The 16,610-nt window shown below is 36.4% G+C and overlaps 1 protein-coding gene across 2 annotated transcripts in view; it reads right to left on the bottom strand.

The window, feature by feature from the left end:
• LOC149802001 (mucosa-associated lymphoid tissue lymphoma translocation protein 1-like) overlaps window positions 1-16,610 on the bottom strand; it is a 67,942-nt gene that overhangs the window by 37,728 nt on the left and 13,604 nt on the right. For both annotated transcript variants that reach the window (XM_089956396.1, XM_089956395.1), the window contains exons 7-10: window positions 11,259-11,416; window positions 8,925-9,027; window positions 6,152-6,181; window positions 3,111-3,239 (exon numbers count right to left, since the gene is read on the bottom strand). In XM_089956396.1, the coding sequence (XP_089812522.1) occupies window positions 3,111-3,239; window positions 6,152-6,181; window positions 8,925-9,027; window positions 11,259-11,416 (420 nt within the window). The remainder of the gene's footprint in view (window positions 1-3,110; window positions 3,240-6,151; window positions 6,182-8,924; window positions 9,028-11,258; window positions 11,417-16,610) is intronic.

Raw genomic sequence — 16,610 nt, 5'->3', positions numbered from 1 at the left:
AAGACCCAGATCAGTTGATACATTATGCCACAGCAGGTCTGGCCTGTGTAGTATGCAGTTGGACTTGACTTATAAGCGTGTATATATGGCAGAAGGACAGCAGGAGATGAAGGGGTAATGGGGAATATGAAATTACTTAAGCAGTAAATGAACATCAGCATCTTACTGATTCCATGTTGCTAATAATCAATTCTCAATCTGATTAAAAACAGATTTTCACCATCCTACATGAAGGTCTGACAGCAAATGCTTATGGCCACATTCTGGTGATGATTAAATTAGCCCTAGGGCCACATTATGGTGATGATTAAATAAGCCATTAGGACCAAATTCTGGTGACGATTAAATTAGCCCTAGGGCCACATTATGGTGATGATTAAATAAGCCATTAGGGCCAAATTCTGGTGATGATTAAATTAGCCCTTAGGGCCACATTATGGTGACGATTAAATTAGCCCTTAGGGCCACATTCTGGTGAGGATTAAATTAGCCAAATTGAATGTAAATGCAGCTTTCAGAAACCTGAAAGTGAATCAGATTGTTTGGCACACTTTGATGCTCTCCAACTATAATGCTCAGTCCATACATGCCAACCACTGGCGAGGAAAAAGTGTAATCCAAATGGACAAAAAGAGTAATCCAAGCAGATAAAGAGTAACTCACATATAACATGACAAAAATTCAATGAGCATATTTACAAAATGATTTATTTACCCCTCTGGACTTTTAACATCTATTATTGCTTCAAGTTTTTGTATATAACACTTTGAGCTTTAAAAAGCAACAGACTCTCATATTGCATTTCAAAACACTTTGTACCAGCTGAGTCTATGAATGTTTTGCACACCAGTACAGCATTAAGTGTTGGGTTACAGAGCCTAGATCTGAATTCAGTTTTATTTTTGTGAACAATACTGAACAATCTCTCACAGTCAGTATTAAAATGGTAAAGAACCAATATTTTTTTCATAACCTGATAAAGAAGAGGAAATTTATAACATCCAGTTATTGGGTCTTTTAGCTGGCAAATAAGATGAAAAAAATCAACTCTGTCTGCATGAAGTACATTGTCAGGTAGAGTGCCAACTTGATACTTCAGAGTTCTCCTTCTAATTTATCAACAGCTTTTCCTGCAGCATGGTGCATCATATGACAGAGACAGCCTGATATGTACAATGCTGGAGACATTTTTCAAAATACAGAATGCAACTCCTTTATGAATTCCAGTCATCACTGATGCAGTATCAGCTGAAAACCCCATATAGTTCTTCCAACTTTTATTTATTCAAAGCATTATCAAGCAAATAAAAAAATGTTGTCTCCAGTGGAATCTACTGTTAATTCAGGTAATGAAAGAAGAGCACCCTGGCTTTGCCCTTTTTGCTGTCAAAGTCTCTTACACAGACTGGGTACAACTTTTTTCATCATAATCACTACTCCTGTCTGTTGCAATACTAAACGGCCCAATTTTCATGGCTTCTGCAATTTTAAGTGAAGTATCTTCTGTTAAACACCTAACAATATTTGATGATTTTATTCTTGCACATGCATATTTTCTGCAATTTTGGAATCAGGAAACATCCATCTGAACAAATGACCAATGTAGTCTTCTACCGCTAGGGATAGTCCGTGTTCTAATAAGAACTCAGTATATGACGCCTCTGCATTTATAAAATTCATGTCCACAATTTAGTTCTGCTGTAAAAAAGAAGTTACCTTACTACTGGAGTTAGTAAAACCAGCTATATCAAGGTTTCTATGTTTTACCACCATGACCAATATTAAAATCCTTTCCAGACAGCCTGCAAGGGGCGTGAAGCTGCCCTAGAATGGAATGCTGTATTGTGTAATGTATTCATCTCTGAATCGTTATTTTTGTCTTTTCCTAATCCATCTGTGAAATTATTTGAAAAACATTTTTGCTCTAACAAACACATCAACTAGAATAAATTTGACTTGACTTTTAGCACCAAATACCTACAGACTGGTTCTGTACCAGATATGAATTAGAACAAAGAATATGTGAGCAAAAATTACAAGTAGGAAAACCAGTCTGTTCTCTCCTCACTAAGCCATACAGCTGCTGTAAATAGAATCCGAGGTCAAAAGTCTGTAATTAGAAACCAGCATGTTTCTTGGAAATAGGTCAGCTGCTATAAATTGAACATAATACTGTTAGGAAAGTGCATGCAAGTCTACAGACAAGCGTACTCTTATGTTGTAGTTACACAGAAGCAATCTTTTCTAGAATATGGTCTGTGGGATTAATGGAAAGTTAATAAAAATAAGAAAACAAATTATTAAGTTTTTATAAGGGGAAAACACATTTCCGAATACATTTATGCGTAAGGCGTAATTTAGTGAAAAAAAGTGTAATGATTACGCCAAAAGCGTAATGGTTGGCATGTATGTCAGTCTCTCAAACACAAAAATTCAAGACTTCATTTGATTGGCTGAGGAAATTAGCAATCCCTGTAATAACATAAGTCACCAGAACATGATCCCTAAGCAGTCGCTCTCAGATCTTCACATAGGAAGTAGAGATCTCATTTTAATAAGACTGAATTAATTCCTAGACTTGTGGCTATCCCATGTGGCTATAATGTATGTCTAGAGATCTAGAAAAATTTCTATATCAAGTTTCAAAATAAGGTTTCTGTGTGTACGTGTGTGTGTGTGTGTGTGTGTGTGTGATTTGGAATTTTAGTGTAGCTTATCGCTATGATGTCTGCAGTGTGACAGTTTACAGTGATGTCTAGCACTGAGGTATCATGCCGCAGTCACATTATCCTAATACCAGGCTGACTAGTCCAGACACTAACCTCTTAATGCTGAGCATCAAGTGAGGCAGCTGTTAGTACCATTTTTATAAATCTTTGGTATGACTTGGCCAGAGATCAAAACCATGACCTCCTGCATCCAAGGCGGATGCTCTAACCACTAGGCCACCGGAGCAGTATAAGGTTTCTACTAGTTTAGGAGAAGTAAGAGTAACAAGATCTGCCGACATTTGTATGACAGATGGATGTGGGTTGACAAAAGACACATAAACTCTTCTGGTCTTCAACTAGCAGAGTCAGAAAAAAAAGGATAATTAGAGACTCATTTACCTTCAACTGGCCTTCCATTTCTATACCACTGATATCCGAGAGGTTGGCTGCACTGTGCCACACAATGAAACATCACAGAGCCCCCAAACACCACAGTGCAAGACTTGGGATTAGAAATGATGATTATATCTGAAATTAAGAAGACAGTATCACCTTAATATTCAATTCAAAAGCCTAATTAGTTTGCGAGTAGAGCTGACTGGTCATTTATTTATGTGTCAGTACAACAGTAATTAAAGTAAAAAAATTGAATGAGCAGTGACTTTTACTCTAACATCTTGACCCAACATATCTTGCCTCTTGAGTCACACTGAATTTGCAAAGGGTCAAAGGTCAAAATGATAACCAAGCAGAATTTGTTTGCCTCACAATCGTATTTGAGTATCATCATAATGCTATATCAAACTAGGCAAAATAGAAGGCTAACTCCTGAAACTGCATTCACAGCTATATATTCAAATATGAAAAATACCCCTTCTCAATTGGAAAAATGAATAGTTTAAAAAATTTGAAATTAGATGTAATAAATATTGACTAATTTGTTTCCAGAAAGTGTGAAAATTTACATAAAGGTGTGATGCAACAAATGTGCTGACCAGTTTGTTTCAAAAATGACTTCAATATTTCTTTCACTTCAATTTTAAAATAGACACAAGTTCTAATTACTATGAATATTAAGGTTTTCATTTATTTCAGTGCAAAAACTACTTGCACATTTTCCAATTGCTTGATTAACATGAGAGCTGTGTTTCAAATGGCTTTCCATACAGTACCTGCTGCTGCATCTAAACATGTGCATTAATGAAAACTTCTTGAAAACAGGACGATATAGTTTCTTCTATAACAGCTTCAAATAATATAGTAAAACCTGTCTTAAGAGACCAATGCTATTAGAGACCACCTTCATGCACAGATTTATTGATTATACAGTTTATGACCTGTCACCAGAAACAACCTGTCTTGAGAGACCATTATTTTTTCTTCTTCAGAAGGGGTGGTCTTTCAAACCATCTACTGTATTGTACAATTCTTCCATCAGTTTACATTCAATTTACAACCAAGGCTATCTGAACATAAACTGACTATGCCCAAGAAAAGTGGTACAACCCTGCTGGGGTGACCAACCTTGAAAATAAACTGATTATACCCAAGAAAAGTGGTATAACCCTGCTGGGGTGATCAACCTTGAAAACAAACTGATTATACCCAAGAAAAGTGGTATAACCCTGAAGGGGTGACCAACTTTGATTAATCCTTTGGAAAAGGGGAAAATGGGTTTAAGCTTGTGCACATCTGCTGGTAAAACCATTTCAAAACATGACTTTAATACCATGATGGTTTTAAACTTTTGTGGGTGAATCAAATGCTGTTGTTGTTGTTGTAGGGTTTAACGCCATTATTTCAGCACATGATAGGCTATACATGGCGGCCAGTATTAACGGTGGAGGAAGAACCCGGGAAATCACCACAAAAAACCATCGACCCTCGAGAAGCTACTGGCAAGCTTTCTCACATACCCACATTGGCCGAATCCGAGACTCAAACCCATGCAGACAGAGGTAAGATGGCAGTGATCTGTAACAGAGAGCGCTTTAGACCACTTGGCCACTCGGGGCCCCAATCAAATGCATCTGGTCTTCATAAATGGAGGAAAACAGCAAGAAGTTAGTGATATTAATATAGAAGGAACTCAACTTTATCTAAATTTCAGAAATTGGGCAATACATTTTCTCATGCAACACAAGGTACCATACATGATACCATATGGAAACAGCTGTGATGTATCCAGTTTTCACAACTTTCGCATGAACTTGTGTGCAATTTACTATTCTACACCCAGATAATGGGACTGCACTCACAAGTATAAACTGTAATTTTCTGACCCCCATAACTGAATCAAATAATCATACCACAATTAAACTGTAAAAGTGCTTTCAAAGGAAAACAAAAGACGAGTCCCTCAAAGGAACTGATGCCCAACCGGCTAAAAAGAACTTAAAAAATTTCAAGATAGATCACTTCTTTTTCACTGCATTTTAGCAATCATATAATTTTAAAAATAGCTACTGTAGCAAGTGGAATTGATTAGCACCATTTTATTTAGAACCATGTAGACATCATTACGAGTGTTCAAGTTAAACCTAATGTTGATCCGACTTTCCATTCAGGAGGAGTAGTAATAACAACATTTTCACAATGTCTGCATTGCAGCATTATGGAAATCAGATCAGCACCATTTTCATTTAGGACCAGCTGGGCATTTAAAAAGATTTTTATTGAAAAGTGATTGACCATCCATTCGGAAGGAGCAGTGATATCAAGATTTTTATTGAAAAGTGATTGACCATCCATTCGGAAGGAGCAGTGATATCAAGATTTTTATTGAAAAGTGATTGACCATCCATTCGGAAGGAGCAGTGATATCAAGATTTTTAAGATGTCCAAGCAGAAAAAGTTTCATTTAGGACCAACACAACTTGCAATAAATGTGTGTAAAGTTTCCTGGCAATCCTCCTTGGAGGAGTAGCAATAACAAACTTATGCCAATAGATGGATGATAGACAACTGGACAACCCATAAGTTCTTCTGGTCTATAACCAGTAGAACAAAAATAAACTAAAATTAAACTGACTCAGTTTACAGCTCATGGAATAACTGCAAAAAGATTGCAGACTTATCTGTCATATAAATACATATTTTTGATGATACAGTAACTATGTATACATATTTTTGCTGATACAGTAACTATGTATACACATTTTTGACAATACAGTAACTATGTATACACATTTTTGATGATACAGTAATTATGTATACATATTTTTGATGATACAGTAACTATGTATACACATTTTTGACGATACAGTAACTATATATACATATTTGTGATGATACAGTAACTAAGTATACATATTTTTGATGATACAGTAACCATGCATAATATTTTTGATGATACAGTAACTATGTATGCATATTTCTGATGATACAGTAACTATACATACACATTTTTGACGATGCAGTAATAACGTATAGATACGTACCATTCACATCTGCTTTTATTACATAGGGACCTGAAAGAAAAATAAAAGTAGATGTTCATTTTAATAAGCTATCTCTCTTTAATAGGACTATTTCTCTACAAACCTGTAGTCTGAGTTTTTTCGAGGAAATATGTTGACTGAAATTGTTTTATTCTGAAAAGGTTTATTTAAAATTCATTTACAGGAACTGTTTACAAAACTACGGTCAAACTAAGGTTGCATCAAGACAAAGACAGTGAAATCTTAACTGTTTTAACTCCAAGTGATTGCATGAATCACTTCGAGCAATCCGTCAGTCAAATGATTGAAAGAAGTTTTTCTCCAACACCAGAGACATTATACAGTACTGATATATAACCAATTAATGACTGATTCAAGGACCAACTGATAATAACACAGAGCTTGATGGATCAATACAATGGTGGAAATACAGTAAATTGATTACTTTTGTTTGTAACAGAATTGAAATCCTAAACCAATGAGAGCTATTAGTATAGATGCATCACATACAGCCCCATTAATTATAATTTGCCCTGCAGTGTTTTGAACAGAGGAACTTATGATGGACATAAAAAGTTAGGAGAATGGCTATTCAGGGTCCATAACTCTGCCAACAAAGATGTGGAATGTGGGAAATCCAAGTCAATTAAGGCACCAATAACACAGAGGTACATACCAAACTTGATTGAAATCTATATATCCTTTGTAAAGTAATGCTGTGGAAACCAAAGTCAGGAGGCCAGGCGATCCAGAGTCATAACTCTTCCAGATGATAATGTGGAAAGCTGGAAATTATAGTCACTGAAGGTCTCCTCAATAAAAAAACTGCATGCTAAATTTGGACAATGAAGTGTGTGTGTATTCTGTGTGTGTGTCTGTGTGTGCATGTGTGATGTTGCAGAATAAACAGAAATAAAAGCATGTCAAGGTCTTATGAAAGTATCAAAGCAGAGGTGTATATTACACTTAGAATAAAACTTTTCTTAATCAGACATGATTTTGGTCTTCCATAAAAAAAGCTGAACAAATTTTAAAGGTGGTTTGGGAGTCCTCCCCCAATGGGGTCCCGAGGGGCAGTGCCCCCAATCTGAGAGTCTAGGGGTTTGAAGACATTGGCCAAAAACGCATTTTACTCATTTAAAAAAAATACTCCTTGTGCAACTTATAATCATAAAATAAACACAAATAATCTGAAAAACTAATAAACTTACCAAAAATGTTCAACTTTACTTCAATAATTTCACAATATTTATAGTCACATGAATTTGTTCTCCACTACTACTGATGCTGAAATTATTTCATGTGCATGTCAGTGTAAATTTCTAAATTTTTGCAGCAAATATATTATACTTCTCTCTTTTCAAAACAAATCTGTAAAATAAACACCCAAGTACATCAACTATATACAAATGATCCCATAGATTCACTCGTCTTTTTCTCCATTTGACACAACCTGTTGATATGCCAGTTGAGCTCTTTTTGCGGCTTTGGCAAAGATTTATTTAGCCTTCCTTTTTGTCACCACTGGCTATTTTGGGTCAATGTGCAAGCGTTACTTTTCCTTCTCAATGAAAGCCTTTTTTCTTCAAGCTGATGCTTGTATTGGCAACATGCAGTACACATATTCTGACTGAGGGTTACATGTTTTCTCATGCAAGAAATCTTTCTTCTAAAAGTAATTAACTGCACTTTTCCCAGATGCCTTCTGAGCTTTGATTTTTCCGTATGCAGCTTCTTTTGTAGGTGCTGTTCCAAACGCTTCCAACCATGATTAACATAATTCAAATCTCTCTTGCAGAGGTCACAAAATGCCAGTCCTCAATGTTTAGTTTTCATATAAACTGACCAACTAAATTTCCATCAACTTTTTGCTCCAACCATTCCCATTTCCATACTTTTTAAAACCTTTATCTAAACTTTTTGTGTCATGCTCTCTCTCTCAACAACTTGCTTCTTCTTTCCATTGCCATCAGTTTCCATTACATGAAGATTCATTGGATAAATTTAAACATTTGACAAATCAGAATGCTCTTTACGAGTTGTGTGCTAACTAATATATGGAACAAATAATATACAAGGGTCATTGCGGAATGGGACTGGTCCGACTGTTTTTTAAAACTGGATTGGAGATTATATAAAAAAACAGACTATATCAAGAAAAATCTCATTCAAGCCAGGAGAAAAGTGGAATTCCACTTTAAAACAGAAAAGTCATGTCTGTTAATAAAGTTATGCCACAGAAACTAAAACAGGGAGGAAAGAAAATCAGATACCAATGCTCCTCTAATGGAGTGCTAGAAATCAAACTCACCCAAGGTCTCATCAATAAAAAGCTACATGCCAAATATGGCTTAAATCCATGGTAAAGTTAACCAATGGAAACAATAAAATGGAGGACAAGCAATCATGGGCCATAAATCCAATGATTACCAGTAAAGTTATCTTTTGGTGACAAAATTATTGTCAGGAAGACAGACAGCTGGCTTTGCTTTATCAAAATTCCTATCAAAAATGTCATGTCAAATAAATGTTCATGATGAATAAGACAAGTTATGTATGTGGCTGACATGTGGACATGGCAATGATGACTTTCATTGTCAAATGAATAGAAAGGTTGGGGCAGCAAAGCTGAATCTTTTATAATTTATCAAATCAATGGATACAGTTCAATGAGGAGTTTTCTATATAAATGACAGACAATGGTACACACTTTTCAAAGCAGTTGAAGTGCACTAGAGTGCATGCTACACAATAAGTCTAAGTTTGTACAAACCTGGTCTTGGCATAATTTCTGCAATTTTGCTCTGAGTATCACCATATTTGTTCCGCACAATGCACCAGTAATTACCATAGTCTTCTTCAGTTACATTATCGATCTGAAAAGAAAGATAAAGCACATTTTTTGTGTATCAGTGACAATAAATTATAAGCATTATGAAAGACAAGCCATTCAAACAAAATGAATCACTTTTACTCTTCAAAGAGGACACTGATATAGGCCACTGAAATAAAATGAATTAATTGTACTCCTCAGAGAGATCATTAATTTAAACCATTCAAGAGGAAGTGATTAACTGAACCAGCCTTTTGGTCCTTTGATTATGCACCATTTCTCATGGTGTTTGCATTTATAGTGACTCTATACAGCAATTTGGGGGTCATTCTGATGTGGAGAAAGATTTCCTTTCAGTGAGCTATCATATCTTCATGAGATCAACCTCAGAGAATTAATGGAGAATGTTATTCTTTTTGTGATTTTTCATCTGGGCAGGCAATGTTACAATTGTCACAGGTCACCAGTATTTTAAGGCTGAGGCTTTACTAATACAATGTCAAGCAAACGGAAGATGCCAGTAGATATTTCAATAAGAATGTAGTTCCTTTTCGAAAGAAAAGTGTTACCAACTTACACATGAAATGAGTCTTTTAAGTGTCTCTGCCAAATCCCATCAACTTTTATACAACACATGCTAGTGTAATCTATTTCTAAAGCAGAAAATGTCCAGACAACAGCCAAGTAGTTAAAATCTAGTTGGGGTTATGACCCAGAAATGTTCCTATTCTTAGAGTAATACCTTCACTGCATAATACACATACAATCTCTCTCTCTCTCTTTCTCCCAGCTCACCATCCAAATCACTTAGTTTATATATTTGTTAATTCAAGGTACCTTGTAAAGGTGTTTTGTATCGCTGATTGGAAGTTTTAAAGTTGTTTTTTTGGTATGCCTTCCATGTAAAACATACTGAAAAAAGACTAAATGATTAAGAATATTACAGTCTAATGCAGCTCTAAATAAATGTCCTTTTAAGCTATAAATAAAAGTTGGTCCAGTAGAACATCCTCAGCATTTGACTATTGTTAAAAACCTCTTTAAATTTGGGAAAACAACAAGATTGATGCCTTATGTTTACATTTTGTGTGTTGTTTTAATAAGACTTCATTTACAACAGAACTATCAATACAACGATAATTCATGATATGTTCAGCAAAGTCATCTAATCACCAACTGAAGCAAGTATATACATTTAAAAGAACACTTAATGCCTTCAACAGTTTATGATTGCTTGCAAGTGCAGTCGCAGGTCATAAGAGCACGATAATGAAAAACATATTGCTGTATTTAAATGTTTCATTTTGGGACTGATCATCTTCATGATAAATTTTTGACCTCTGTATAATATATTTATCTTTCTATATATTTACTGAAGTTCTGTGTGTGTAACTTCCATATTCAGTTGTGATAATTTGATCTCACCTTAACAGGATTTTTGAACTTGATTCACATCTATTCTCTTCTGTTTGAATACTAAGTAGGCAAATGATGAAATAGGGACAGATATAGCTCATGTAATAATCATAAAATAAATTTTGCATATCAAAGATGTCTTTCAATACCTTGACATGTGTAAAATCTTGTTGCAAACAGGATGTTTTAACTTTACGGATGTGTCAGATAATTAGGCAATTTCAGTACAACTCTACAATGAATCATTGCATATTTCCAATAGCATTTTGATGTACTTCTTTCATACATGTCGTAGATTTATTTGCCTGTATTGGATGTGTATTGTATGAATGTATCACGAGTTTCCCAACACTATTGTCTCACATGCATGAAATATTAATAAAAAATACCAGGAACTGTTATAAGCACCAGCTTTTCTTCTTATAGTTTAACAAAGTAGTTGGCATTTGATGCATGGATCTAAAAGGAGATAATATGTTTTTGCAATGTGTAATTTGATAGCAGAGATCTCTCTACAAGTTTTCTACTGGGCAGTTAAGGACATGGTTTTGGTCGTGTGTATCACCAGCTTTGGAAGAACAATACACTCCAAAATTACAAACAAGCACCAAGCGTGTAAATGGGGACATTCCTACAAATCATGATTTTATGTTATTCTAGGTTACAGTAGTTGGTAGAAGCAAGATTTTACCATTTTTCCAACTGAGGATGTGCTCGGTTCGAGGTGTGACCTCAGTATGTTGGTGCAAAATCTCAAGAATGTCCTCAGTTTACACCAAACACACACACACACACACACACAAAATATATTTAAAATTGTTATTGGGTTGTCCTGAGTTACATGGAAAAACAGCTTACAAGAAGTACAGGGGTTGTGGCAATCAGCTTATCATCTTTGTACCAGCTGTACTGCATGTTGTCATCTGGACCAATGGCATCACAATGGAGAGCCATGTTTTCATGGAAAACTGCTGATTTACTCTCAGGATGGCGAGTGATAATGGGTCTCACTCGCTCTGAAAAATAATACCACAGAATAATTTGATTTGCCCTTTCAGTGCATGATGCAGCGACCTAAAATGGTTACTAGAGCAAGAAAAAAATTAAAATAGGAGGGAATGACCTATTTTTAGTAGGTGTACTTATTATTATTAGGCTTCCCAATGAGTGCATTCATTAAGTTTTTTGACTGTACAAGCAACAATGTCAATAACTTTAGCTAAATGCTAAAACTTAATAAAATCTTCAAAAAGGTGGGTTACTGTAACATACTTCTGCTAACCAAGAGTAGCACTCCTTTAGGTAAATGCAGCCATTATAATTCATTACTGTATATAAGTATCTGTTCCTCAGAAATGGATACCAATGCAAACAACAAATATGACAACAAAACTGTCTCAGTGGTAGGAGAAAGTTATCCTAATGTAATGTAATCTATTATTATCAGAGGAACATAATTTACTAAAATATTTTGCTTTCCCTGGCTTAGTCATTGCTATCTTTGCATGTTTTCTCGCCACCACACATATTAGTTTTAGAACACAGGCACCATCTTCCTTCCTTGATCTTACATCCAGGCAAGATCAAGCCTAACATGCATTGACAGGTGTAGTCTTCATGCTTCTATCTTCTCCTGCTCCATCAATGACCTTTTACAGAATTCTTGCATCCAGAAATTTAGCCACTTGATTTCATGTGGCATTCATCTATAGAGTCGTATATATATAATAATGTTTGTAGTATAATGTATTTCACTGGTTGAGTTTTCCTCTGACCAGGTGCCCTTGGTAATTAACCTCACATCTTCACTTGTTATGTTGTAGCCAGCATATCAAGAACCTCTAGAACAGTTATAGCATTTTATGGGCTTGTTGTTCTACTACATTATAATGGCATGGATAAAATGAAATGTGCTTTCAGATGGTTAAAAAAATTTTCAGCAACAGTTGTACTCATGTGTAACTAATTTTTCACTGGCTCTTTAAATTTATAGTTCAGGGCAACAGCAAAAAGCATGAAAATTGCCCACCCATGATAATTTCCTGTACTAGAGTGCTCCATTTTGGACAGAGTTATGCCCCTCTCAAGCAAATTTTTGTCTCCACATGTAGCCTTGAAATGTTTCCTGGAATCAGCTCAAGAACTGATCAAGATATACCAGTGGAATTTGATAACAACATTGTCTCTTACACCTTGATGTACCTTTTGGGTTTATCATGTTTACTTCATTTTGGACAGAGTTATTGCCCATGTCATATACAATTCATGTCTTAATAATGGATGTTGTTTGTAATCAGCATAGCATGAGAAACAAGAACCATTCAACATATTCTAATGAAGTTTATGTAGGTAAAGGGAAGCAACTCTTACAAGTTAAATCCCTTTCAACCCACTAGAGTTAAAATATTATCTCAGGATGTAGCAGCTTTTACTTCAGTGAAACATTAAAGGATGCTCACATTGCAGGGGAGGGTGGGAGGGATCATTTGTAATGTGATCAGGTAAGAATTACTGGAGAACATAATTTACTAAATAATTTGCATTCTGTCACATACATTTCTTTAGGAGAGTTGGTAAGATGAGGGGGAAATGCTGAGAATCCTACCCCTACCTGTGGCACTCACTAGAAATATGATTACTCAACAAAAAGGATGAAAATCTCATAGTGTTAAGTTTACCACAACAAGATACAATTTGTTTATATACACGCCAAGGTTTAAGATTGTGCTTCCATGAATGAGGTGTGGTCACTTTCTTTGCCGCTACTACAAACCCCACAAGATTCCGTTCTCTACTTAGTGAGGCTTTGCCATGCAAATGAAGTACTGAGACAGCAGATCTTCAACTGTTGCAATCCTCTCCATGACTGGAGCTCCAAACTCCTTTTCAATCAGGACATCCCTCAAAGCGCGCAGGAGTAGAGGAGGAATTTCTCTGGACATTAATAAAATAGTGGCAAACAAAACTGCCAAAAGTAGAGTAGAGGTTGCTATGACTCATCTAGGTGCATCTGTCGCTAAATTGAGCAGATTATTGATCCAGGATATTTCATTTAAGCAGGGCAAGCAGAGCTATTTCAGTCAGTGCCTCTCATTTTTTAATTATCTTAATAATCAAAACTGATGGCGGGAAGTTTAGTCCACATTACCTCCAGCTGATTGAAAGAGTATCTACAGCCCTTGCTTTTGGGGTCAGGGAAAAATGAAAAAGAAATGATAATCATTAGACAGCCCCAAAGTGCACAAACCCAGAGGAAGATTCTTGGAGGGACAAAGCAGTTGTCATCCTTTGATAATGAGTCAACAAAGATATTAAGCCTGGCAGGAATGTATTGGACTTGAATATTACCTGTGACTGGAAGAACATATGAAGGTATTCCCTTACTGTGAGGCAAAGGTCTGGTGATTGTTCCCACCTAGCAGAGATACACCACTGCAACTGAAATGTCTCAAATTAACAGGATCATGTTTCCATGGATATGTACTACCCATGTGCTGAAGGAATTGAGAATGGCTTTCAAAGAGGTTGACATAAAAAGCTTTCTCTTGAAGCATCCATGTGTCACTGACCATCACAAATCCAGTAGTAAAAGTCCCCAGTCCAAGAAACTGGTATTGTAGCATGTCCCCCCGCATTGAGTAGGCTGATGAGCTGTAAGAAACTTCCCCACCTACACAATGTTCTGTTTGATGCTTTCTCAAAAGCATGAGCTATACTGTAAACACATCTGGAAAAAGAAAGTCAAGGTAATATGTGTTTAAAGTGCCATATCTAGATGGGCAAAATGTTGAGAAGGGATAATTTCCAACTTCTCTACACCACAAATGTGGGAACTAAGCTTGTTCATATCATTAAAAAGAATGACTGTTTCTGTTGCATATTGTTTAGGAACGCCGCATCCTCCACACAGGATGTCATGAACTGGAATATATGGTCTAGTGAGCTTACTAAAAGTCCAACTTCAATGTCTTGGTTGATGTGTTCTCTGATGTATGAATGATACTCTCAATGCATTTAGGAGGAAGATGAAAAGTTTATATGTTAGAGGTTCCATACCTAGATAGACAACATTTTGAGAAGGGATACAGTCCAACTTCTCTATATTGACTATGTACCACACAATAATGGAAGGAAGGTTGTTTGCATCATGAAACAAAAACCAAACTCACTGAATGTTTTTGTGGAATTTCATGCAGGAACATTGCCACCTCAATAGCGGATGACCGGAACAATTACTGATTGCTCAAGGGCTTAGACTGAGGCCAAATGAATCGAAAATGGAAGTACATGTTAGACATGTCAAGACTGATTGTGTACTTGTTCTATCTCTATTGCATGTCTCAACTCAGCAGCCACTGGACTCCGTTACCAGAAATTTGTGTAGTAGATGATTGGTAATTGCAATTTTTGTAATATCAACCCTGCCTTTACAAGCAAAAAACTAGATTTTCTTGTGCAAAAAAAACTCATCCCCATTCATAGGATTGCTTGGAAGTTAGTTCATGAAGGTGGGACAATGAGAGTAAAGGGTTTGGATGACAAAATCCTGAGAATCTATGACACTGTTTGGATCACCCATCAGCTTCTGAGAATGTCATATCCAAATCTGATGAAAAGGGAGTAGTCTGACATCACAGGTGGATCACCAGTGAGCATATGTGGTGATGTCTAATTGATGATTTAGAGAAGACCTATACAACTCATTTGTATGACTGGACTGGTTGGTTGGCAGAAAGAACATCATAAAAAAGATGGCATATGCCTCGCAGTCTAGCCAGCTGGAGTGGTATGGACGATTCAGCATGCCTGTCGGCTATGCAGTCTGCCTGAATAAATGGTTGGCATGACAGAAGGAGACAACAGACTCCTGACCACTGTAATCATATCTATCTTGTCCATACAGCTGGACCAGTTGGTCAGCTGTTGGAATGGCATATCAAAGACAATAGATACCTTGCAGTCCAGTTCAGTGGTGCAGTATGGTCAATATGGCCAGACATATTTAACAAATTACAAACCTTCATGTCTTATTTTCTTAATATTTTCATGCATAGATGGCGTAAATGACACATTAAAACCTCATGAGCAGTGGACAAGTCTGACTATAAACCTTCATTCCTCATGGGTGGGGTGATACTGACTACAAGCCCTTATGCCTCATGAATATTGCCCTCTTTGCTGGCAAACCTGTGCATATTAGGCGGCTAGCTGGAGGGGCCTGCCTCTGAATGTCTTCACATTTGCCCCCTAAAAGAAAAGGCAAGCCAAACAGGGTCATCAGTAATGCCAGTGTTTGATGTGGCTTAAGCAACATGGTGCACAAACTTGTGTCACATCATATGAAATCAAAATTTGCAGAGGCAGTCAGCACATTGGCCAAGGAATGGTGAGCTGCCCTGTTAATAACCCAAGTAATTCAGGCCATAGCCTCCAAGGCATATTCATTGCCCGATTTTTCCATGAGTAAGAAAGTTGCCAATGAAGCCAAATGTAGCATCAAAGACATGGCGACTCTACATGGAATCTATATCCTGGGATGACTGGGTACCAGTACACATATGTATAGTGGGATGACAGGGTAACAGAAGTCATCTGTATATTGGAATGACTAGGTACCAGAAGCCGTCTAGGTATACTGGAAAGACTGATCTCTGGGAAAGCAAACAAAGATCATTGTCGATGAGCTTCATAGTTCTCTCAGTGACAGGCATCTATACATCCCCCAACCAATGTAAACACACATTGTATGTATGGTCTGAATTATTCCCCATACCATTATTGCTGGTGAAGTATTGTCTTGAAAAACTTGAACCTCCAGCACACTGTGTTACCACCTATAAATAGCTAAAACAGATGAATACCATATGTAAAATCAGTCAATTATTGCTTGAAATATACTTTTATCAATATGCAGTTTTTCCCAACCACCCCAAATGTAATAATGTCAGCTTATGGCATAATGTTCCATTTAAAGCACATCGTACAATGTAGCAACAAAAATGTATACTGATTCGTAATTCAGTGGTAGGCATAACGATAAAAAGGATTAAGTCTTAATAGTGGGGTGCTAGGAATTGAGCTTGCAAATGGAATTTATTTACCATGAGTATCCAGAAGTGCTTGTATGGAAATATGGCTGGGGTGTGAAGGTACATTTATATTAAAATATGGTAGAGGTGTCAAAATGCACTTGCACCAAAATGAGGAAGA

Source organism: Sinohyriopsis cumingii, chromosome 4, assembly GCF_028554795.1.
Source record: "Sinohyriopsis cumingii isolate HCF-2022 chromosome 4, ASM2855479v2, whole genome shotgun sequence".
Classification (NCBI taxonomy): Eukaryota; Metazoa; Mollusca; class Bivalvia; order Unionida; family Unionidae; genus Sinohyriopsis; species Sinohyriopsis cumingii.
This window is presented reverse-complemented; position numbering and strand designations above follow the sequence as displayed.